This window comes from Lepisosteus platostomus, chromosome 20 (assembly GCF_059453375.1).
Source record: "Lepisosteus platostomus isolate fLepPlt1 chromosome 20, fLepPlt1.hap1, whole genome shotgun sequence".
NCBI lineage: Eukaryota > Metazoa > Chordata > Actinopteri > Semionotiformes > Lepisosteidae > Lepisosteus > Lepisosteus platostomus.
In genome coordinates, this window is record NC_142630.1 from 16,424,355 (window position 1) to 16,449,116 (window position 24,762).

Genomic DNA, 24,762 nt, shown 5'->3' on the forward strand with positions numbered 1-24,762 from the left:
TAAAGAAGAAGAGAAAGGTTTGGTTTTTGATCAATCTTCTCACCCCCCTGCCTCAGCTGTGGAATGCCCAGTGAAGCATGGGGCATGCTGGGATAGGTTTATTGAGACATGAACTGCATGGCCTTTCCTGTCAACTCACGGGGCCTTCACGTGTCGGCAATGCAGCTGTCTGTGCAGCTGCAGGGCCGCAGAAGCTATGACGTCGTGAGAGGGCTGACTCCTGCACGGGGCCTGACACCAGGATTGACACCGGTCAGTGACACTGGTTCGCACATGGGGTCACAATCAAATTGCACAGCGTTGCCCAGCTTGCAAAGAGAGGTTTTTTACAGTAATCTGTCATTGAACATTTGCATAGGGCAATAAGGTGTCCAAGAAAGATGAGAATAATCTTCTACTTTTTTGTGTTTAGGGGGCTGTTAATCCTACATATCCAGGTGTGGCTGATTCAGAATTGCTTAATAATGCGTTGTGATGCCTATATGTTTCAGTGAAGCCTAGCGAATACAGGGTGCAGTGAAATGAGGACTAAGCCTCGATCCACTCAGTCTTCGCCATGTTTTCTCTTTGGCTTCGGCTGGTTGACCGTGCTCTGGTCACCATGCTGCACCGCGCTGTGCAGCTGTGTGGCCTGCTTAGGGACTGTTCCTTCCTTTGCTAGCCTGCTCCTGCCCTGGCCACTCCGCAGCGCAGTGCCACAGGGCAGATGCCCACCCTCGGGCCTCCATTCGGGTGCCTGTTTGATTCCCTGCTTCCCTGCGTGCCGAGGAGCTGCAGCAGGCCTGCGGGGGGTGGGGGGCAGCGAACGCCTCGCCTGTTGTGGGAAGTCCTGTCGATTTTGTCCAGAGGAGACAGTAATTGTTGTCTGCCCTAATGAGCTGCCTGGAGGAGAGGGATGCAGCTTCATTTCCAGGCCAGGCAGGTGGTCTGAGGGGAGCCTAATGGGAGAGAACGAGGGTCTCGAGCTCTGCATCAAGCTGCACGTCACGCCTGGCTCCCGCGGGGCTGCCTGCTCCCGCCGACAGGCCTGAGAGGACAGTAATTGGCGTGGCCTCCCTGCCAGGGCACCCCGATTCATCTCCACAGAGGAGACGGGGGGCAGGGGTGTGGGGAGACGGGGGCCGCTCGCGGTTTTGAGTTCAGCGTTCGGCCCCCACCTGGTGAGAGGAGAGTGGTGATGAGATTTTAAAAAGGGCTAGAGCCATACGAGTAACTACGTCCACACACGCAAGTAAAAAGTTAAGAAATGAGTCGTCGGGCTCATTTTAAAACCCAGGCAGTTTAAGCACCACGATTTACAACACATTTGCCACTGCCTGACACCTACGGTGTGTGTGTGCTTGCGTTATTATTTTGTAAATTGGAGAGCTTGCTGGGTTTATGGAAAAGCTTTCATTAGCATGTATATTTAGAGTTGCCGTTCTCCAGTCAGCGCCGCTACCCTGTTAATCTTCTGGTGAAGCAACGTCATAAATTTTCACTCCTATCTAATAAATGTTACTCAGCATCGATGACTTGTTTAAGTCACTGCACAAAAGAGCTACCTGCCAGGCCAATTGTAACCAGCCTGGCCAGCAATTAAAACCTTACTTCCCCATCTGAGTTCTGACAGAGCCAGGCTGTCCTCCCCTGTTGGTGCTTGTGTATTGGAACATCACTTCGCATCCCGGACCCTCTGTTCCGGTGCAGCACAGAGGCTTCTGTCTGGGGAGCAGGCGCTGTGACAAGACAAGTGATGATTTTCACTGGGGGGGTGAATAATAGCTCCCTGCTCCCCAGTGTGGGGGAATGCCCAGGCAGTGGGGATGATGAGTATTGCTGTCCTGCTGATTTAACAGGTTTACTCCATACCTGCTGCGCTGCAGGACTCTTCCCTGCTCCGACCGGAACAGCGCCGTGCTCTGCCATCGATCCCTCTGCGTTCGCCCGAACGGCTCACGGGGGGCCCTCACACGCGCGGACGCGACTCCTGGCCACAGAGGACACTCGGACACTCATTTTAGCCCGGACTCTGCGAAAGGGTGACCTCGTCTGTCCGTCTGAGTTTCGTCGCTGTGCGGGGCTGCTGGGGTCCCCTCAGTCTTCCAGCATTTCCTCGGCGGCGAGAAGGAACTGTTCGTCTGCTGTGTTCCTGCATTCCCATTAAAAAAAAAAGTCATTGAGCTGTATTGTTCCTTTCTCTTCGGGAAGTGCCTGCGTGCTCTGGGAGCCAGGCCTCCTCACCTGCTGCTGCAGTCTGTGCAGCTGTACAATATCTGCTACCCTTCAGTGTCATTGCTCTAGCTAGTAACACATGTCGTTTCAAGAATCATGAGTCTGCAAATTTAAGTCAGCTCTGGGCCCCCGCAAGTCAGAATTTAATCCCCACGCAATAAGGAAACTGCCCTTTTGTTCTAAATAAGAGCTGCAGAAAATGCACCAGCTTATGAAGGCAGCCAGTGCTGATGAGTTAACATTTTAACAAGCTGGCATCAGCCTGCACATTAGTCTGACTCATAGTGTAAGGCATTGAAGTGACAAGTCGTTTTTTTTTTTTCAAGCAAAGTTTAGGTGACAGAAATAATTCTTCCAATGATATGCTGTTCTGTATAGAGATGTTTTCTGTCTCTAGTAATCTGCAGCTCTGATTGTTTGCATTTTCTTTTCGGCTGTTGGCTCGATGGGACAGGTGTCGCCTTCCGAGCCGGGTGCGGGGGTCATTTTTTTAAAAAAAAGGAGATGTTTCGCTTTAAAAATCCACAGCTCAGAGCTTCCTGGAGTAGCAGCTCCTGTCATCTGCGAGAGCTGTGGGAGTCCTGTCAGCCGATACCAGTGAATCCTGCAGAACGGCAGGCTGTTTATCGGCGAATTTTTGGATTTATTTATTTAGCGCAGAATCCTGCGGCATTATCCTCGGTGCCACTCAAGCGAGACCAGACACAATGTGTAAACCGCCTCGCTGACGGCTAACTTCAACGCCAGACCCACAGCGGCACTGCCAGTAATTAAAGGATATCATAGCTACAAGCATGACCATTTCATAAATAATCCATACGGCAAGAAGACCAATTAAGCCGAATCCTTAATAAATACATAAATGAGCATTGACAGCATTGATAGCAGCATAACTCGGCGCCCACTGTGTCCCTGCTACTGTACATGGAGATAAATAAATGTCCAGTGTCCGTGACAGTGGCCACCAACAGAGAAAGAAGCAGAAGTCTCCTTTCTGACCTCTGTGGCCAGCAGCAGCGCCGAGGTACAGACGGCCACGTTCACAGATATTTCTGAACGAGTAAAAACTAAAACGCAGCTGCGAATCTGTAAAACGACGATCAAAGGCAGGATGGGAGGATTCCCGTTTAGAAATGTCCTTCCTCAAGCCCACCCGTCTGTCGTGCCTTCAGTTCCATCATGCACGGCATGGTCACGTGGGCATGTCTGAAAAACCCAGGCCTGCGTCCCCCTCTCCTCTCTCCCCTCTCTCCGTCCCGCCACGCCGCTAGCATCCCGACCCAACAGATGGCAGGCCGGCCCGCGCCACTTTCTCGCAGGTGCAGCCCAGCAGCTCAGTGCAGTCAGTCGCACCCCAGCCCGCTGAGCACGGCAGCAGGTCTGACACCCCTGCGCCCGTTTCTCGGTTCATCCCTGAGCTGCTTCTCCTTGTGCTTTTGCAACCACGACACAAAAAAAAGAGTACCCAACCCTGTAGAACTGTAACCAAGCATGTGGTCGACATTTTAACCCCCGGCACCTCACAGAGGTTGCAGTGGAGCTTCGATGGCAGCGATAACACCCTGCAGCCTGCTTTCGCACATCTCAGAAGCCCTCAGGGCTGGGCCCCATCAGCACTGGAATAGTACTAAGATCAGTAGGATGTGTGCTAGCAGTACGTCTGACTTATGCAGTACTAGGATCAGTCCTACGAAAAACCTGGCTGCTGCTGTAAGTTGGTCGACCAGTAGGTGGCGATGTTTCCTCTGGAGCATATGTGCACATCAATGAGCCAATATTGTGATCGAGGACTCTGTCTTTCAGGAGTCTTTACATTTTCCCTGGCAATAAGGACTTGCTTTTGCCCTTGCCGTTCTTGAAGTCGACATTTGCTGTCGATCCTCCTTCTTCCTCTGGGTTCTTCGTCCGCGTACAAGACGGCAGTGAGAGGCAGATGCTCGGCCTTGTGATGTTGCCTGTGGATGAGTGTGTTCTCAACAGTGCTCCCTGGATTAACCTGCTGTTTAAAATTCTGTGTAGGTATGGTGAGGCCACCTTGTTATTGTCACAGAGGAGCTGCATTTACTATATAATTCATCAAAGCTGGACCTGCTGTTCTGGGAGTATTAACACATTACAAAACAACAGCAGAAGTTTGTAACAATTTCAGGGGCCATTCGCAGACAGGGGCATCCTGTACAGCAGCTACTGAGATACCCAGGCCTGTGCTGCCTGCAGTTGCAGTTTTTTGTGCATTACTGTTAATGCAATAAGCAGAGAAACAGCACCAATGAGATGTACACACGTGGAGTATGGGCTGCGTGCTTTATCGCGTTAGACAACGGACTATCCTCTTAGGCAGTGCTTTGAAGAACACAGCCTGCAAAGTGTACAAGCAACTTATTACAGGATTGTCTTGGCTCTTGCTTCACCGAATCCCTGTTGCGGCACAGGAAGAATTGGAGGAGGTGCGTTCAAGGACATTTCTTTGTCAGTGCTCCAGTTCTGGTTGTGTTCTGCAACAAAGAGATTGAGAAATGGTTTTAAAGGGCGATTCGAAGTCTGCCGATCTTTTTCCAGAGGTGGTTTCAGAGCGGCGTGTGTGCAGCACGGCAGTGCCGCAGGATTTTCTGCCTGGCGTGGTTGGGCCGGTCCGCGACGGCGGGGCTGCTCATGAACAGTCCTGGGGGGGGCCGTCCCCGGTGTGGGCGGCGTGGAGCGGGCTGCCGGAGAACAGATGGGCCGGTGCACGTCGGGCTGGCGGGCTGGCAGGGGAGGGTTAGGGAGTTCTCGGGCCTGCCTGCCTGCCAAGCCGGGGGCGAAGGGCCCGGCGGATCCCCCGCCCCGATCATCTGCTGCTGCCGCGCTTCTCATTTCCGGCACGGTCTGGGGTTTCTGGCAGCGCCCCGCGCCGAGCCAGAGGAGGCGGGGTTCGAGGGAAATGAGGCACATCAATAAAAAACGTCCGCGGAGCCACGGGCGCTCTCTCTCAGGAGTTTCTTAAAGGGGCAGCCTGGGAGAAACCACGCTGCCTGGCCCGGACCTGGAAGTGGATCTTGGACTCGGGATGAGATGATAAACCGGGGTCCTGACAGCCTGGGTCACTCAGATTTCCCGGCTCTGTTCTCCTGGCTAAACTCCACTCTGGGTCTGAGCAATCTGGCCCTCCCTCAAGTTCCCCCCTTATTCCACCTCGCAGAAGCTTCTCTCTCCTCCTCCGATGTGCAGGGGGCAGCTCTTCAGTGGTTAGTGAAGTGGGTCCCTTCCTTTGCCCCCTCAGTGGGTCAAATGCTTTAGAGTGCTTTGGGGTGAAAGGTACTGCGTACACGCACTGAAGTACTAGTTCTCTGAAATGTCCACATGACTCAAAGATGGCTTTACAATCTGAAAACATTCACTAATGCAGACCTGACAGGTGAGCTGGCTCCAGCTACTAACACAGAGCATGTTTCACCTGTCAGCTTGATGCTGTTATTGTATAGGAGCAGACCGGTGTAAAATATCAGATGCATGTTGTCTCATACAGGCTCTGGTGTTATAACAGGACATCGACATTGTTCTGTCCTATTTCCTGACATGATCTGAATTATTTTATTTTTCTGTTAGCTTGTTTTTTTCATTTGAGAGAAATTGCAATATATATTGTAACCTACAAAAGCCGTCACCTCAGTGTGTCATCCGTTGGGCCTCCTGATGATTCAGGTGTGAGGAATGAATAATCCATCAGCAGTTAATGTAAATCATGTTTGTACATTTGCTTCACTGCTGTGGGTGAAGTCCTGCTGATCAGCCCCACAGATGATGGTCCTTTTTTCACTCATGTGCCATGTGTTTTATGTGGACTCTTTTTCTTAATTCACAGACTTTTTTATTAATAGAAAATCTGGTTCCGTTTCATACCGACGAAACAGCTGCCAGAAATGGTACAGCCCAGTGTCCCGAGCTGATAAACGGAGCCTGGCAGTTTTGTGTTTTAATTGAGCCGGAGGTCTTCTGAGGGCATGTCAAAGCCAGAAAACTAAAGGCAGTGTTCTTGTGCCTGATGTCATTGATTACCCTTCTCCCTTACTGTGAAAAATCAAACGCTGTGGTTTGGAGGCACGAACACAGACTACTGCCAGATCCTGTGCTGGCTCATAAGTAAAGAGACATCAATTACGGGCCATGCTTGTAAAGTGTTACAGACACATTTATGGACCCGAAGGAGTTAGAGCTAAACGCCTGCAGCCTGACAGACGGTCACCGACACTAGTGACCGTTTCACATGAACAGGGCTGTGATGTTTAACTGCTCCCTTTACGGGTGATGCTGGTTTTCTAAAATGCATTAAACTTTGATCCAGTGGTACTTTTTGCGGCTTTAAATTTTACCTTTTGTTTTTCTCTCCACTCTCAAAAAGGAAAGCGTTGCTCCGCTTCCGAAATAAACATTCTAGTCAGCAGTTCTGCAAGATCCCCACTCTCCAGTTATAACGTGGCGTACTTCCAAATGCTTTTATTTACGCACTTCTAGGCCGCACTGTTAAACACAGCGTTATGTTTGACATGCTTGCGCGACTGAATTTTTGGCCTTGCCACGCTGTGCTCCGCTTGTCATGCGCCATGAAGGCAGCGGACGTTACGAGAGGGCTGCGCTGGCACCATGATCAGAATGTGGGTACTTTCACAGTGGACACTCTGTGACAAGCATCTCAGGAGCAGTTCCCAGAGCACTTACAGCAAACAGGCCTTGACGTTTTAATAACGATGCCAGGAGGAGAGTCAGGGAACAGAGAGTGCTGGTAGGGGTCAGTATTGATCTGTATAGGTCTGTAGGGGTCAGTATTTCCGTACAGCTAGCTGGGAGGCTGAGCGGAGCTGATCTGTGCAACTCCCCTCTTCCCTCTGCAATCCATTTTGTAATAAAGTTTTGAGGTCTGCTTCCCCACCGGCGTCGAACACATGGCAGATACAATCTTGTCCTGCTCTTCAATATCTTTTAAGTGAAACACGGCTCCATGTTTTTTAGTTGTGTCTGATTCCTAGAGTTGGGTTCATGATAAAAAAGCTCATTCATTAAGAAGCCTTTGTGTGCTGCATGCTTCAGCCTCCGAGCTTTCACAAACACTTTCCTTTGTGCTATCTGCCCTTGATTGAAGCCAACACGCCCACACGCTGAATTGTAATCTGGCATCAGAAATGAAAAGCAATATTAAAAACGAGCTGACATCCTGCACGTCTGTGCTACTACCCCAACCTCCAAACCCCCCACCAACCTCCCGATTAATTTCTCTCCTTTACATCTCTGAAAACAGAACTAACCACACATGCTAGCAGTTCTACCTAGTGCCATTTTACTCTGTAAGTCGGCTACTGTTTAATCAGGTGGCAAAATGAGGCAGATGGCAGTAGTGCAATATGTCATTACACTAGTTCAGTTTACCAGTGCCAAGTGAATGTTGAGAAAACCATCTTTTTAAAGCCAGGATTCTTTCCAGACCACTTTGGGGTGCAGTCATCTCTGTGCTGGGCTATACCACGCTGTCATGTTTCCCAAGCAAATCGCGCTTTGGCTTTGATCATTCATTACAAAAGCTCGACTTCAAAGGAATCTCTCCTGTTTTACTTGCTTATGAAATTAAATTACATCTCAGAGCTGCAAATCAGTGAGAATGTACGAACACATGGTATTGTTATTTCTACAATGGGAGGCTTGATCTTTCAGGCTAAATGTTGATTCAGCTCATTAGGAAGTCGTATGATCGCTGCTGAAGTGATGATCTCTTAGTACACTTTTGTTCCCTGGCTTCACAGAAGTTGATGCTTGAGGCAAGAAGAAGCATTTTACAAGTGTAAGTGAATTACTGCGTTGGGTTTCTGATGTTGTATGTTTTGTGGCACCTTTTGATTTGGAAATCTCGTGCAAATGGCCTGATTTTCGTTCTTGATTCATCATCAGTCCGACCTGGCACGTGCCCTGAGCCTGCTGGTGCATCTCGCCGGGACTGTGGCAGTGCCAGCGGGATCGCTGTGGGCGCTGTGGCGGCAGCGGAGCGCGGGACTCGCTCTCGAGCTGCTCGCCAGATGTTGCCCAGATGTGCTCAGAAGAGGCCCTCCTGCTTCCACCTGCTCACCCGCGGAGCTGTGGAGGTGCAGCGGCCCAGAGACCTGAGCCCTGTCCTTGAGTCAGCGCCCACTGCTGCGCTGCTGAGCTCTGCCTAGCTTCAAATCTCCTCCCTGGCTGGAATTAGCAAGGTCTTGACACCTTGATTCAATTTGGATAATTAGTGCGTTTAGAAAGCACACTTGGGAAACAACTTACAATTGTTTTTCTGTTTTGTTTTGGCACTTGAACATTTGCTAACAGCTTCATATTGCACATTGAGCAGTTCCTATTGATGCCCATGAACACGAAAGTGTACTGTAAATGTACTGTATGCCAGTCTACGTCTGTAGTAAAAGAGCCTTACCCAAGCTACCCTCTAAGGAAACGAAGCACAGCGGATTGCTTGCATAACTGCAGACAGTGCCTGGAGGCAGTTCAGTTGTAACATCAATGAGACTGGTTGTCTTCTCTCAGGAGGAGTTGTGCAAGTGCAGGGGAGGGGGGGGGTGCCCAAGCGTGTCTGTGCTCTCAGATGTTGCAGAGAGGTTCAGCACTGAGCCCTGTCTGAGCCAGGCGAGATTCCCGGCTGCAGACGGCGCACGAGCACTCCCCTGCCTGCCTCGGAGACTCTCGCGCGTCGCCCTTTGTTTTGTTTGGCTGTTGCTCTGGTTGTGATCCCTGCAGGTCGCGAGCGGAGGGCCTGCGGCGCGAAGAGGACAGCGGGAGGCGTCTCGCGGCCCGGCCTGGCCTCGGGGAGCTGCAGCCGGCGCTCCGCGGTGAGTGCGATTAGGGCTGCGTCTCCGGCGGCCGCAGGGACGGACTGGCAGCTCCGCGCTCGGGGCGGCCGGCCCTCGACATTTATTTCCTGACAGCCGCTCGAAGACGTCACGGCGGCAGGCAGGTACGGCCGTCTCGGCCTCCGGTCCCGAGCACGGGCCGCGCGCCATACGCCTCTCATTAAGCAAGCCTCTCTCACTCCTCTCCGCCTGCGTTCTTTTACCCCCTTATTATAATGATGCATCACCAATAAAGCGCAGAGAAAATGTTATTCTAATGAATAACGAGAGCTGGCGGGAGCAGCGAGGCCTTGATTAATGAGTCGCAGGAGGCAGCTGAGCCATCCTGCTACGCAGAGTCTGCCCTTTGGATTCCAAGAGCTCCTCTAAGAACAAGCAAAACGGTCACCTTGGGCTGCCCTCGTCTCTGACCCTTCTGTGCATAACCAGCCACCAAACCCTGCCTGCAAGAGACCCAAGCCCGACAAAAAGATTCAGGTGAGAAAGAGCCCTTCTGGGCGCGTTATGAAGTGCTCAGGTGTCAGATGCTGTGCCTGCTCTTGGCAGCGTTCTGGCACGTGAAACCAAAACAGAAGAGGTTGTGTGGTTTTGTGCTTCTCCTTGAGAGAAGTCAGCAGCCGCTCTGCAAACCGAAACGTGCAGAGTAGAGTGTGCGTTGCAGAGTGCCAGGGTGGTTGCTCGTGATTTCCTGCTAACGCACTCATACAGCGGGTTATGAATTGATGTGACATGCTGAATGTCATTTGTAAATAACTCCAAACATACTTCATACGCTAATCGCAGCTCACCAGCTCACACACAATTCCTGAGCTTTAGGGAGTCTCTCCCAGCAGCTGGATCATCAATTAGCTCGACACCAAACCCAATCAATTACGTTTCCATCCAGTCACACAAAGTGAGGCAAATTCCCTGCTAATTTTCGGATGATAAAATCCTGATAGTTTCATTTTGAGAATTTGTGGGACACCAAAGCACAAAAGAAACGCCACCCCCAGGTTTAAACGGATTTAATCAAATATTTGAAACATGGAAATCAAACTAAATCCCAGAATATGTGAGCACAAATGCAGTTCAAAGAATCGCTGTAGGTATAGGAAACGTACCATCATAGTAAAGCACGAAGAGGAACATGCCAGCTGGTCAGGGGCGGCCTGTCGTGACGTCTCCTGTTGAAGTCTGTAGTAATTTGGTCCCACAGCTGCTCTATTGCCACAGTGAGACCCTGACAGTGTTTTCCTGAGGTTGTCCTGTTGTAATCCTGCCTGGGTGGTCTTGCATCATCCGTTCTGGAAAATGTTCACTTCCAGCCAGGCTTGCAGGAATGGAAGAGCTGTTTCCTCAAGCTCTTTCTTCCTCAGCAGTAGGTTTATGGTCAGTCTGAACCGAAGGTGACCTGGTGTTAAAGGAGACTCCTCTGCACATCACCACACCTCCACCACTCCAGCAGTTTGTCTTCAACAGTCAACCTAAGGCTCATGAAGGTGTCTCCACACACCTTGTCTTCCATCAGGTCTCACAAGGGCCCAACAGCCTCGTCAGGAAATAAAACACTCCAGCAGTCACTCTGCTGCCACCCCACGTCCTCTGGCCCACAGCAGACAGCGATTTCATCTCCCTGCGATGACATGTTTCCCCTGAGCAGCCTCCGAGCTCGCAGATCGTTGTCATGCACATAGTGAACTAGAGTCGGATGTGTTATTTCTTCTTGCAGTTTCTCAAGCTGTAGCTTCTCCAGTCTGAGAACGATAACGCAGATGGATCAGACAGATGTGAAGGTCCTGGGCCAGTGTGGTGAACATCTGTCTTCCAAGACATGGCCTGTCCCTCGCAGAGCTGTTTCCTGGTTTCTGTGGACCAGTCTGTCAACTGCGAGGGAAAAATAACTCATACTCCTGGCAACCTATCGCACTGAGAGGCTGCCTTCAATCATACTGATAGCAGCCCAACGATCTTCATTACACAAGAGGGGCATGGTCGTTGCTGCCTCTGTTCTTGCATTAATCAAAATCATGTCTTTTTGAGTGGCCTTTTATACAGACTCTTTTGGCAATTTTAATTCAGCTGAGAACCACACTGAGAATTCTGCATTTTTTATGAATTTGCATGACTTGAGCTCAGTGCTTTGTTATCCTAAGGAACAACTACTGCTCAAACAACCAACAAACCTATCTGCTCACTGTTTAATGTATAAATATCATCATGTATGTATATCATGAGCTATTGATTTAAGGCTTAAACCTCTACCATTAGACTTACCTCATGCATTTTCAATGTGGATCAATATTAAAATTATATTTTTTTAATCCATCCATCAGATCTTGATTAAAATCTGTTATTTTTTTTACTGTTTCTACATTCTAATCCCACTGAGAGGTCTAAAGAGATTTGAGGATTATTGCACATCAGGCATTACCTGCTGTGTATGATATCATGCATGGCTCATGGCCGGGTCTATAATGTATACTCACCCTGTTAGCAGGTGGAAACCATGCTCTCAACATGCAGCAGCGCCGTTTGTTATTCAGGCTCGGATCCTGTTTGTCTTGTTGTGCTATGAAAGGTGTATCCTGTGGAGCTGATGTTTTGGAGCCTATTTTTGAAGAATAGATGACTAATTCATGCCGGTACCCATATCATCCTGCAATTCACAATAGACAACCCAATGAAGCTCAGCACATGTGAGCCTGGCCAGTACGTGGAGGGGAGACTCCTGAGAAAAACTAAGGCTGCTGCTGGAAGAGGTATTAGAGGGACCAGTAGGGGGCGATCACCGTGACTACAGTGACTGGGACATTATATTGTAAACAGGAGCCGTCCTTTCGAATGAGATGTAAAACCAAGGTCCTGACTCTCTGTGGTCATTAAAAATTACAGGGCATTCCTCGTAAAGGGTAGGGGTGTAACCCCGCCGTCCTGGCCAAATTTCCATCTGGCGCATCGTCCAGGTGGGGCTGCACACTGGTGGTGGTGGAGGGGATCCCCATTACCTGTAAAGCGCTTTGAGTGGAGTGTCCAGAAAAGTGCTGTAGAAGTGTAAGCAATTATTATTATTAATAAGGATGAGTGCCCACCCCTTCGGTTCGCACCAGCTCACACCCACACGGGCTGACAGGACAGGTCTGGTCGGACAAGAATCGACCGCGGCTCTTCTGTAAGCCCGCAGCGGAGTGAAGCAGTGACGTCACAGTAACGCACAGGGGTAAATGTAAGCACAGTAAAGCCACAGGAAAAGAGTAAAGCATCCAGCACGGTGGAAGGCTACTGCTTTGACAACCACTTCAAATGTAGCCCCAATATTGACAAATAAACAGAAATATATCTTTTTGTCTAACTTTGGCCACTTAAAAATGTAACAGATTTAGGTCCTAACCTGTGACAGAGTGATGTCCTGGGAAGGCCAGAGCAATCTAAACTGATCCTGTTGTCAAGCATAGGAGATGCTTGTAAACATGCTCTCTAATCTCTCCCACAGCAAGATTTGTTAATGAGATTCTGCATTTCCTCCAATTTGTTGACTGATAGCATTGTGCAAATCCTACCCTTTCTGAATGTTTCCAGCAAGCCTCGGTTCTTCATCAGTGAGTGTAAAGCAGATGGCTATGAGTGCCAGCAGCGCTCTGTACTGAACTTTGTACGATGTTTGGAAAGCTAAGTAAGAGGAGCTCTGTGTGTAGGCGATTCTCGGGTCTTTGAGGCGTCAGAACGCAGGTTGAACACGCAGAGACAGAGTGCCACACGCCATATTGCGCAGTTCAGCCCTGCTTGCAGGCATGAAGTTTTTGCACACACACACAACAGCTGTTACAAAGACAACCCCCCCCCCCCCAACAGTGAATGCAAACATTTAGAAGTTGTTTGCTTTGTGCACTTTCACAAAGGTGCACATTGCCACAAGATACTGAGACATGAAAACACCTTGAGGATAATCCTCACACAGGCCATGATGTGCGTGTCCGCAGACGGACTTCCACCTCTAATTTAACTTAAGGATCATGCAGGTCCTAGCATAGGCTGACTGGAAATGAAGCAGTCTAACTGGTGCGTATCCCCCCTGTGTGGTTGGCAGACCTTGCTTGTCCTCACCACCACCTTATACCTCACCAGCATGAACAGGCAAACCACATTCAGAAACGTGCCTGCTTATAGTCCTGGTATTCAGTAGCTGGAGTACCTCCAGTATCCTGCTTTGCCCTTGTTATCTGAGATTGCTCTACCTAAAGCGGGCCTACACCTGTCGCTTGTACCCGCCAGCTCTCTCCTAGAATATTTAGTAAGCTCTCTTCATGCTGGTACACTGCTGCGCCGTGCACAGCGGGCATCTGCTGCAGGGTGTAGAGATACTTTGCTCCTTGAGTGCTGTGTTCTTTTAGAACAGCTGTTGATTGTTATCTTTACATGGCGAATCTACTGTAATTGCTGTTGTGCCACAATCCTTGAGCAAGCTGTGCTCTTGTCATGTAAAGATCTTGAAGAGCCCTGCTAAAAGTTGGACAGAGTACATTTGCAGCACGACAGGGACTTACAGTGCACACCGCAGCAAACTTTTATTAAAGTAAGTAATTGCACTTTGGGACCGATTGTTGTATGTTCACTGTAGAAAATGAATCTGAGACTTTAAATCTGTCTGATGCCTCTTCCCCCGCACATGAGCAGGGATGATTTCGGAATTCTTCTGTGGAGCGGCCGAGGATTTTCGGGACCTGCAGGCGTGGAAGGGACATGGGAAAGATCCAGATCCTCTTGTTTGGTGGTGGTGTCTCAGAGGACCCAGAGGTGAAGGAGAGTCCTACTCCTCCCTCAGTTTCTGATGTTCCAGTTTGTATTCCCAGGATTCCTGTGCGAAAGGCGAGGGTGGCCAGGCGTCAGTGGAGAGGTGTCAGCCGAAGCCCAGGCAGGCAGCGGGAGTCCCGGTGGTGACCCTGGTGCCCTTCAGCATGCGTGGCCCCAGGGCCTGGGCTGGGGGCCCCCTCTCCTTGCCGAATCAGGTGAGTACAGGAAGTTGCAATCCATTCCCGCTGGTCCTAATAGAAAGTGCCTCAGCGGCCCAGCGAGGGCGGGTTGAAGTCCACGATTGGCCGTCTCGCTGATCGGGCTGTCAGAGAGGGCCCTGGCCATGCCGACTAGGTGCCTGGCCCCACCCCCCACCCCTCACAGTGCAGGGTTGGTTCTGAGTGCAACCAGTGGGGGTGTGCAAGCAGGAATCACAGCAACGGTCCCATCCTCCTGCTACAGTAAAGGAAACAAGGAAACAAGGAAACAGAAAGGTGCCAAAACTGAGCATCTAAACCCGTCATTCATATGGGGGGGTGAGTTATTGTCATTTTGTTGGGTGTGGGGTGCAGTTCGCTCCCAGGCCAGCGCTGAGCGCACACGTGCAAAATCCGACACCAGCTCTCGCTGTCCCGCGGTGAGCTCGGCGCTTTCATCTCCAAAGCTTCAAAGACGGTGCTATGATTGATTGAGCTGAATTATTTACTCGGTGGAGCTGTTCCAGAGCGGGGCACGGGGGAACTCCCTGCACGTCACGCTGCTCTCCGCCGCGAGACCTGCGAGCGTGGGGCCGGGGAGGCAGCGGGCCTGTCTGGCTGGGCTGTTTATTTTCCCCCAGAGTTTGTTTCTGCCAATTTGCAGATTTGTTTAGATCAGCATGCAAAAAGGAGGACTGTAATCAATTTAAACGGAAGCCTGTGTTTTGTGCATGCAGCTGCGCTGCTGGTTTCCTCTCGTGAGGCGTGCAGAGAGCAGGGTGCGGTAGTGATGTAGTGCGAGTGGGCCAGTAGCCAGCTGCTTCAGTTTTGGCAGTAATTGCACAACAGAGACCTTTCTGACTCCCTTGTTTCCTTTACAGCAGTAGGAGGGTGGGACCTCCTCCCCCAACCCCACCCCCCCACACACACAGGCTCACACATTTATATACAATTCATAAAATAAATTTTACAGTTTCCTCATTTCTGAGAGCTCCTGCTTGCTTAAGGAGGCCATCGGTTACCAGCAATCTCTCCGAAAAATTGTTTCTCAAGGTCTTTCCCACAACAACGTTGTAAAACTGTCTCAGAATCTCTCACCAAAGGTGTTTCAAGCAAACAAATCCTTTTCAATTCACTCTCAAGTATTTGGCCGAAAATGCTCAGCGTTTCCACCATTATGGCCTGCTTGTCTGAGTGCTCACTTTAGATTTTATATGCATATAAAATACACTGTCACATATGAATGTACATTTTAATGCTTTCATCAGCTCAAAGCAGTGTGCCTTCTTGTTACTGCTGAATGGGACTGAAAAACAAAGGGCCACGTCCCGTCAATGTGATTGCTGGAGGAGTGACAGAGCAACAGTGAGCAGCTCTGTCAGGCCCTGCAAAGAAGGCCGCTCGGGAGAGAGTGTGTTGGCCTGGGCTCCCCACCCCTTGCTGCAGGCGGGGTGTCTGGAAGAACTGTGTGGGAGAATGCCAGTCTCCTCAGTGGCCCAGGACGGTCCTTGGTGATGCTCACCTGGCTTCCAGACAGACATGACAGACGCAGTGTCACACACACGTTCTGCCATCTTCAGATAGCCAGGTTTCTCAGGGACACACCTGGTCCTGTGTTCCTGGGACCCACACCTGTGGGGCTGTGCAGGAGGGCCACCTCGCTGCTACAGACTGGCCATGGAGGCAGCGAGCTCCCAGTCCGAGTCAGGTGCAGTACCAGGTCCAGTGCAAGGTCCAGCTGACCAGCGGATGGGTGAGTCTCCGCCCTGCTTGAGCCCCCTTGCTCTGTCTTAAGGGGTACAGAGGAGGAAGGGAGTTGATAAACCGCAGGGGAGAAAGAAGCAGCAGCCAGTGTCTTTGCTGTTGAAGTGTCACGGGATGCTGGAGAAATGGAGTTTCATCTCTCAGCTTGGGGTAGCGAGTGCGAGTCAGAAGCACAAATTGAGTTTCCGCCACGGCTCCCAGAGAGGCCCTGTGAGACGACAGCAGGCAGCGTGGCAGCCGGAGACCGGGCCGGGCCTCCTGCCCTCTGATGAGCCTATCATTATCCCCTCCGCGCCGGTCCACAGTGTCCTTAATGGGATCCTTCTATCGCCCACAGGACTGCGGCTGGCGGGTCGTTTTGCAAGACGGCGTCCAATTAATACAGGCACAGCCAGCCTCTTCCTGCTGCTTTCCATTGGGAAAACCCATTTGATCATAAACACCGTCTCGGGTGCCAACAAAGGAGGATGAGGGAGACATTCTAGTCCAGCAGAATTTTTCTTCTTTTTGTCCCTTCTCTGTCTGTAAAACTCGATGCTGACAAACAATAATAACGAGGCCATCCGTTCTGAGCACAGAAACATACAACTCTGTAATGTTTATTTGGGGGGGGGTTGGAAACCTATAAACAGGCTCAGCCTGCCGGGAGCGATTTCCCTTCATGGCATCGGAGGGAGCTGGGGAGATTTTAAATAGCTCGAGCCAGAGTCATAAAAACAAACTGCCAGCCGACACCACCGGCTGGCTCGAGCTGTGTCGATTTATCACCTGAGATGCGTCTGTTGCAGAAATCCCCAGCATAACCGGGAGACTGTGCAAAGCATGTAGAGCTCAGCCCGCTGGTGAGTTCATGATGACGGCACGGCCTCTCTGCAGCACTCACCTTTGACCCCTGCGGTCAGCTCAGTTGAGGTCTTGTGCAGCTACTGCCCCAGAATGCTTCGGTTTGAGAAAGCTGCTCTTCGGCGTTTTTTTTTCTCCCATTCCTTGCAAAAACCAGAATTTTCTCCGGGGACAGAAATTCTAGTGTGTATGTGTCTCTAATTTCTCTCTTACACACCTGCTCTCCCCACCACCACCATTACCAGTAGAATAAATGCTGCTGTCTCCTTTCTTTGCCCATATGAGGTAGCATTTTACTTTGGATACTCCTGGTACCGTAGGAGAGCCTAGAGTGCGTCTATAAATACCTGTGGGTTGTGTTTGGCCCATATTGGCATGTCTACTCATTTAAAAGCTCATTTCTAAACATGTCCTGAAAAGATGTTGAAAGAAACATTACGAACATAAAGAAATATAAATTTAATATACTGCATAGCCAAGATAGAATCATAGATTGTGCACAAAATGCAATGATATTAGTTTGCAGTGGGTATATCAATCATTTCAGTCCCCTTGCCATTTCTCTTAAAATAAAAAATACAGAACAATTTGATTTGCACTCTTAGATGAGCCTGATTCTGAGCTGTAGACAATAGGAATGATACCTTTATGGTTTATAGTAACAATAGCATTCTCCTGCTGATTTTTTTTCTATTTAACTGTGAACCGGCACCTTGCTTAAATGCGCCTTTTTTAAAAATAAACCTCTGAGTCCCCCCAGTCGGTGTGGCAGAGATCCTCCCTGTGGTTTGTTTGAATTTGACGTGCAGCTGTCAACTTTGTGTGACAAACATGATGGTTGCTGTGTTCCCATGTTGAGCTCTGCTTCCCTGAAGGGCAAAGCAGGTGATATGTATCTAACTGTGCGAAATAATCCAAAATATACCTCTACCAACTCTGCATAACCTGAAAGGAAAGTGTTTGTGGGAGGATCAACAGAAAGTTGTTCTGTCGGAGTTCATCAGTTGTACACTGATGGCGCAGTATGACCCAGTATGGGGCAGTACGGTGGCTCTGTGGCTCAGGATCTGCCCCTGTGGCTGGAAGGTTGTCGGTTCGTATCCTGTGTCCGGCAGAGGAATCCTACTCCGTTGGGCCCCTGAGCAAGGCCCTGAACCCCAGCTGCTCCAGGGGTCTTGTATAAATGGCTGACTCTGTGCTCTGACCCCCAGCTTCTCTCCCTGTCTGTGTGTCTCATGGAGAGCAAGCTGGGGTATGTGAAAAGACAAATTCCTAATGCAAGAAATTGTATATGGCCAATAAAGTGATCTTATCTTAACCTGGGCTGCAGTCCCTGTGACCACTGCTGGCCATGGAGTTGTTAGGCTCAGCTGCAGGAGCAGCCCAATGGTCATGAGCCAAGCAGAGTCCTCACGCTTGGCTTTTGTCATGTCAGTGATATTAGCTGTCCCAGCGGGGAGCAGCGTGTGATACAGTGGAAGAGAAGGCATCTTTAACACAGCCCTGACAGCGAGACAGTAATGAGAGTCATTAGGAGCGTGGGCTGCTTGGGCCACATGCAGAGAGCTCTTACCCTCTAACTGGTCTTGTTTCCTGCTCTGATCAGACAGGCGGAGAAGAAAGTGCCTGGGAGATGAGGGTCTGTTGGTGCTCCTCACACTTGTACTGGGAAGAGCTTCTGGACAAAAGTTTAGACCTTCCTCTAGGCAGATTGCTGCTGGATCGGATCCGCTCGAGCTAGACTGGATCAGGCAGACGGTTACTCTGCGTGATTATCCTCTCGTGTTGCTCTGGCTAGGAGAGAGCGCTGGTGCACATCACGCAGGGCAATCACTCCTGTTGTCCTTGTGGTGGGGGAAGAATACAGATCACTTACTGGCATCGTCCTGGGTCAAAAGCCAAGGTTAACCAGCTGACCTTTGAAAAGGTCATCCCATTCAAGGTGCAGTTCATAAGTCGCCACCCTCTTCAGATTACGGGGTCCTGTCATTGCAGCAAACAGCCAAGGAGGTTTGTGGAGGCCACGGTGTTGGGGTGACAGTAAGAGGGATTTTGTAGCATTTGGCTTTCCTGCATTGCCCCAGCAAACTGTGCAAGAAAAAGAGGTGTTCTGCGGAGTGTTTGGTCAGCCTGATAGGCCGTCTGGCGTGAAGGGAGAGAAAGGAGGAGCAGAATCTCTTCTAACAGAGCACTGCCCACAGCTGTGTCCTGCTGGATCCATGCAGCTCTCTCTGCTCCATGATGGGGCGCAGGCCTAGGGCTGTCACAGACAGCCCCTTTTAGCCCCCCTGAGGCCCAGACCTGGCCTACTGCGCACCAACCAATGAACTCTCCTGCGCCCACAGATGGGAAAGAGATGGAGGTCAATACAGACGTGTTTTCACTGTTGCGGCTTTGTGGGGCTCTCAGCAAAATGAACGGAAAAATTAAATTATGAGGTGTGCAAGTTTAGCAAAACACGGTGTCTGCCAATGGTCTAATTGAATTGTACGCGGCTGTTCCCCTTTGACATCCAGGCAAGAGCAGAGGCACAGCCGAGGCAGTTTTCATTAAAGGGCCTGAGACTCTGAGTTCTCCCAGCCAGAGGCTGCCTTCTCATTGGCTGCCAGCCTTCATGAGAACACGTATGCAAGTACTGAGACTCCCACTGCAACGCCAACATGATGTGCAAAGCAGGCTGGGAAGGCTTGAAACATGCAGCTTCAGAGCACCTGGAGAGGCAGAGAGGAGACTGGGGACCCCATCCTGGCTGCGTTCTCACTGCAGCCACCTAATCATCTTACAGCAGCTGCTCTGAGTGAACACTACCAAGCACAGGGCACCCCACATAACTCGTCTTTCTATTTATAACCATACTGTAAATTCCACTGCTGCGTCTTCTACAAGGTGCGCTGGAAACGACAGCTTTGGAAAATTCGCTGCGATCAGCTGAGGCTGTTTGTTTGTGAAGCACAGAGAACCAGGGCAATAAGTAAACATTGTGCATTACAAACATTGTTGATCTCGGGTTTGGAAATGAGCAGAGCTGTGGACCAGACAGAGGACAAATAAGCACAGAAGCTCAGGTCAGGTTCAAGTCTAGATGGGACTTTGGACAGATCCCCCAAATCATTGCAAAGCTGTTTTGTTCGGGTTTGGGGTAAGAGGGTTCTTTACTGGTGTGTAGAGAAACCAAACCCCCTGTAGGTACTACCAGGTTTTGTAAATGATAAACTGGAGTTTGCGTTTCTGTTCCTTAGTGACTGACTTACAGTGTTCAGGGGACAACCCAGCTTTTTGCAGCAGATTTGCAGGCCATGTGTTTTGGATCCCGTTGCTCCGCCCCCTTGCTCACTGCTCCTCCCTCTGCGTCCAGGTCAGCTCCAGGGAGGCGGGGCTCCACACCACATGGTCCGGCCAGAGACTGCGCCTGCTCCAGAGCCAGGCTGACATCCGGCTGTGCCACCAGCGCAAGGAGCTGACCAAGGTGAGAGCTGCTGGTGCAGGGAGAGGGAGAGGGCGATCCGGCTGGAAAAACGAGCAGCGTTGTGGGGAGGGGCTGCAAACTGGTCGCCCGACCACACAGGAAGTTCTGAGCCCTGCAACGTAAGGGGACAGTCAGGACTCAGACACAATTCTACAGTTTGGATCTGCAAAGGAAAAAACCTTCCTTTTCAAGTATTAATCAAATATGATTTGATCTGGAGGCATGGACTTCGAGGATGGGCTCCAGTTTGCTGGTAGGGGATGGATGGACAGATAAAGCTGTTGTATTGAATTAGTGCTGCACTTCAGGGGCACAGGGCTGTGCTGGACACTGGTGCCTCCTGTTTGGACACAGGGGCTCAGTTGCACTGTGAGTGGCACATCAGTGACAGGTCACAGGTCAGGTCGAGCCCATTCCCACTGTATTATCTGAGTCATTCACACTCTTTGGCCTTTTTTAAACCAGTGCGAGTGGCTGGGGGCGATGCAGTGTGCCGGGGACAGACGGTGCAGCGGGGTTCAGCGTGCTGAGCAACTGCTTGAGCTGCTGGCGTCTCTCCCAGATCCCCCCAGGCCCCAGGTCTCACACCGCAGCCCAGGCGGGGCAGCTTGCGCGGGGGGGGCAGCCAAGCCCAGACAGGCTCTGTCCCAGTTTCGCTTGCAGCCTCGGCGGCAGGCCGGATTGGCAGGAGAACGGCGCAGCCAGCTGATCCCTTGCACAGACCAGCCGGTGTCTGGCAGGAGAGCCCTGCAGAGAGCTCCTTGAGGACAGGCTGGCTGCCAGCAGAGCTGCTCACTTCTGTGGGAAGATTTTTATATTCATGAACAAGAAGAACAGATATGAGCACAGCTGATATAACCAGGCTTTCTGGTTTTCACTGCTCTTACTAAGACATCCCTGCTCACCTCCCTCTCGCATCCTATTTCATCTTTCTTCTTTTGTCTTCTTCCAAAAGAAGGACATTCTAAGTCATCATGACCCACCACAACAAAACGCTCCCTCATAAAACCCCTCTACACTTCAGATGTCATTATTAAGGCAGAAAAGAGCCATATTATTTCAGCACATTGCAGTCTGATGACAATCTTCAGGTACGTATCTTAAGCTTTCTTAACACAAGGGCCTGGAACAGGCCACCGTTGTGTAAAATATTCTCATTGGTTAAATTCCTCTCAGTTTTAATTAGATTCACTGTTGGGCTAGACTTTAAAGGTTGAAGTGAGTTTGAGTTAAGGCTGGTGGTTATTTTGCTTTGGACAAAGGGTAAGATTTGACTCTATGGCTCTAGTTGAGGTTAGAGCTGGGATTAGGATTAACGCTAGCCCAACCCCAGCCCTAACTCTTTACAAAGGTGATTGTGAGATGTCCTACCTTATAGCCTCTTCCACTGCAGTGTGGTCACATCTATAAAGAGCCATCTGCATTACTGATAAGTGAATGCTCTTGGCACCGACTGGCAGTGTGAATCTGTTGATATTCAGTTCGCAGAGCTTCATGACTTGAGAAAGCCGAGCAGTATGGATTTGCTGATGGCTTTAACGGGTGTAATTGAATTTTCTCTTACTATGAAAACATTAGGTGAACGAGGCCAGAAAACAAATGCTCTGTAATGCAATTGGCACACTTTCATTAGTTCATTATCATTGATGAATCCTACAACAGCAGTTTAAGTTCTTCCCTGCAGTAAATATGCTGCCTTCTTACAATAAAATTATCCTTACAATTCATGCCTCAGTATGAGTCTACCTGACTGTGGAAAGTACATTTTAAACTTTAAAAACAGATTGAAGGATTTTCTAGTGGTTGATAATATAGCTGATACTGCCAGCTTCAGAATGTTAGAGAATCTGTCCCCCCTCTCCACCTCTGTCTGTTGGTGAGGATGCCATGTCTGTCTGTGTTACAGTGGCTGATTTACATTTAGAACCGCCAACAGTTTTTAACATATTGACCCAATCTGGAACGGGCAGTTGTGTGTTTTTCACGTCTCAGCTCATAGCTCCGAACCCCGTCAGCGCACATGAGGAAGTGCAGACAGACTCCTCCGGCCCCGTCCCCCAGTCGAGCCGATCATCTGTTGACACTTCACAGGCATCACCGCCCCATACAGGAGGTTCGGTACTGATTGGAGGAGAGGCATGGTCCTCACCACCAGCACCACAAGTCTGCAAGTGCCTGGAAGGCTGCAGGGGGCACTCTCACTGATAACTGGGAGAGTCCTGTATGACTAATCCCACCCTACCCTCAGTGGCACCAGTGCACCACCACTGGGGGGATCCCAGTCACAGCTGGCTAGTGAATGACACAGGCTTAACCTGCAACACCTGAATCAGGGCTCAGCCTACTGAGAGTCTATCCAGGAGGCTATGCAGATGAGGGAAAGCTGTAGAGGTACAGTGATGGTCTGTGGCGAAGCAGCATATGTCCTAGACAGACTTTATGGGTGACCTACATGGTCAATTTGCATGTGATTAAAAAGGACAGACAATGCCAGAGTTCAAAATGTGACTTGAAAATTGCCATATGACAGAAAAAGGAATGGGCAATTAGCACTAGATTAAATTTTAACCAAAGCTGCTAAAAATTCCAAAGGTTAATGGGACTGATAATCACCATGTGTGAGCTGAGCTTCAGTCTTCAATCATCAAAACACAAAAAAACAGGTCTTTGATCAATTTAGTACGTTAATTTGTTTATTAAGACCTCCTGTCGTCCTGGAAAAGCTACAAGCCAGGTGTGCATGTTTTCATTTCAAGTCATCTGCAAAAAGCTTCATTCAACACATTACGAGCTCAAGTGGCAAGAAACGAGAAGCCTGTGACATAAGCCTGGGCTGAGAAACCGCTGTGCTTGGACTGCAGGCTTGACCAGTCGGAGCCTGTCTGGCCCTGGAAAGGCTGCAGAAGGGCAGAGCTTTGTCTGACTTCCCCTTGCGTGACTCCCCCTGGTGTGCAGATGGTCATTAATAAAAGGCCAGCCCCCTGCTCTACCACCCAACAGGTCCTTTTTCTAATGAGGGTACTGACCCGCGGGGCTCCACAGGCTGTCGGGCCTCTGGGGATGGAACACAATCTCTCCTGCTGTCCTGAGAGCACCCTGCCACACTGTAGGGAGGCAAGACCAGCAGGCCCCCTCATGTCCCAGTCCGAGGGCAGGGGCCAGAAAGGCCAGCAGCCCTGCCTGTGCGTCCAGGGAATCTCTACACAGAGCAGGGCAGGATCATTCTGCAGCAGTAGGGAAACAGACAGTTTACACACAGTAACAATTACCACATCGGACACGTCCCGGCAGACAGCTGATTAGACCGTTTCCTTCTGTGTGAACACCGCAATAAACAGTGTTGAACTTCATTTATAATTAAATTGTAATAACTCGGGAACGCCGCTGCTTGGATAATAGATGGCACATCCGTGCTGTTTCCTGTAAAATGTGCTGTTTATTAGAGCCATCATCAGCTGGTGACAGTGAGCTGTTACTCACATGAACAGCACCGTTCCGCAGCTGTTAATTGGCTTAAACATGTGAGTAAGGTCACTGTGTTGGTGCCCTGACTCTCCACAAAATGCCAGATGCATATTTAAGTCTTTCTGGATATTGATTCTGTTTTCTTTTTCTATTCTTCTCCCCCTCTCCCCTCTCCTGTCTGTCCCATCGCTCCTGTCTCATCTTTCCTTTCTGTCCCTCTCCTCTCTCTTCTCTCCTGTCCATCCCTCTCTCTCCTGTCTGTCACTCTCTCTCCATCTCCTCTCTCTTCTCTCCTGTCTGTCCCTCACTCTCCTGTCCATCCCTCTCTCTGTGCTGTCTGGTCCTCCTCTCTCCTCTCTCCATCTCCTCCATGGTCCCTCTGTCTCCTGTCTCTTCTCTTCTCTCTCTCTATCTTCTCTCTTCTTTCTCCCCTCTCCTCTCTCTCCTGTCCGTCCCATTCTCTCCGTCTCCTCCCTCCCTCCCCTGTCTTTGCCCTCTCCTCCCTCCTTATCATTCTCCGTGCTGCGCCACCTCTTGCCCTCCAATTGTGCCATTCATTACAGTTAATTACCAGGTTATGGATGGGCATGTTGCAGTAAAGGCAGGCTAATTAAATTGAACGAGGGAGCTCATCTGGTAGTAGCAAAGGCAGCTTTGTATCATGATGACTGGGGCCAATGAGCCTGAAAGCCCAAGAGCGCAGGTGCGAGCTGGCCGCTGTGTCTGTCTGTCTCGCAGGTCTGTCCTCACCGAGTGGAGCGATCTTACAGCATGACAGGCACCAGAGTGGCAATGCGGCCAAGGCGTCAGGATATCAGGGAGAACCATCCCCGATCACCACTTTCTGCAAGCAGGTTAGGCGATTTCCAAAGATCCTTGTTTCCGAAAGCCACATTCTTGCCATTATCTATCTTTTTTGCAAAGTTTCTAAGTACTTGGGTCCTAGTATGCTCATGTCTCGGAAGTCCCAGGGGCCAGAGAGGTTCGTCACCCGTAGAAAGGTTGCTGTGCTCCCATGGTCGTCCTGCCTGGCACTGCCTCACGACAGTACGTGGTGCTGTGTGTGTAGCTGTGTGTCTGTTATTTCATTCAGCTCCAGATGGCACGCCAGCAAACAGATCCTGACTTGCAGGTATGGCAATGAAGCCCTTTCCTGATACAGACACTGTTTTGCATGTCTTCT

At 50.2% G+C, this 24,762-nt stretch overlaps 1 protein-coding gene and 1 long non-coding RNA gene across 3 annotated transcripts in view; one reads left to right on the forward strand and one right to left on the reverse strand.

Moving 5' to 3' along the window:
* The window catches only part of LOC148644636 (uncharacterized), an 85,622-nt gene that overhangs the window by 48,533 nt on the left and 12,327 nt on the right, over positions 1–24,762 (forward strand). The window contains exons 2-5 of one of the 2 annotated variants that reach the window (XM_088613688.1): positions 8,962–9,053; positions 13,904–14,059; positions 20,004–20,114; positions 24,318–24,433. In XM_088613688.1, coding sequence (XP_088469814.1) covers positions 8,962–9,053; positions 13,904–14,059; positions 20,004–20,114; positions 24,318–24,433 — 475 coding nt within the window. The remainder of the gene's footprint in view (positions 1–8,961; positions 9,054–13,903; positions 14,060–20,003; positions 20,115–24,317; positions 24,434–24,762) is intronic. The other variant, XM_088613687.1, reaches the window with a different exon arrangement.
* LOC148644637 (uncharacterized) lies at positions 10,073–12,702 on the reverse strand. The gene is made up of 3 exons (XR_015928650.1): positions 12,614–12,702; positions 11,543–11,712; positions 10,073–10,940 (listed from the first exon to the last, which is right to left on the reverse strand). It is a non-coding gene; the product is annotated as an uncharacterized LOC148644637 (long non-coding RNA).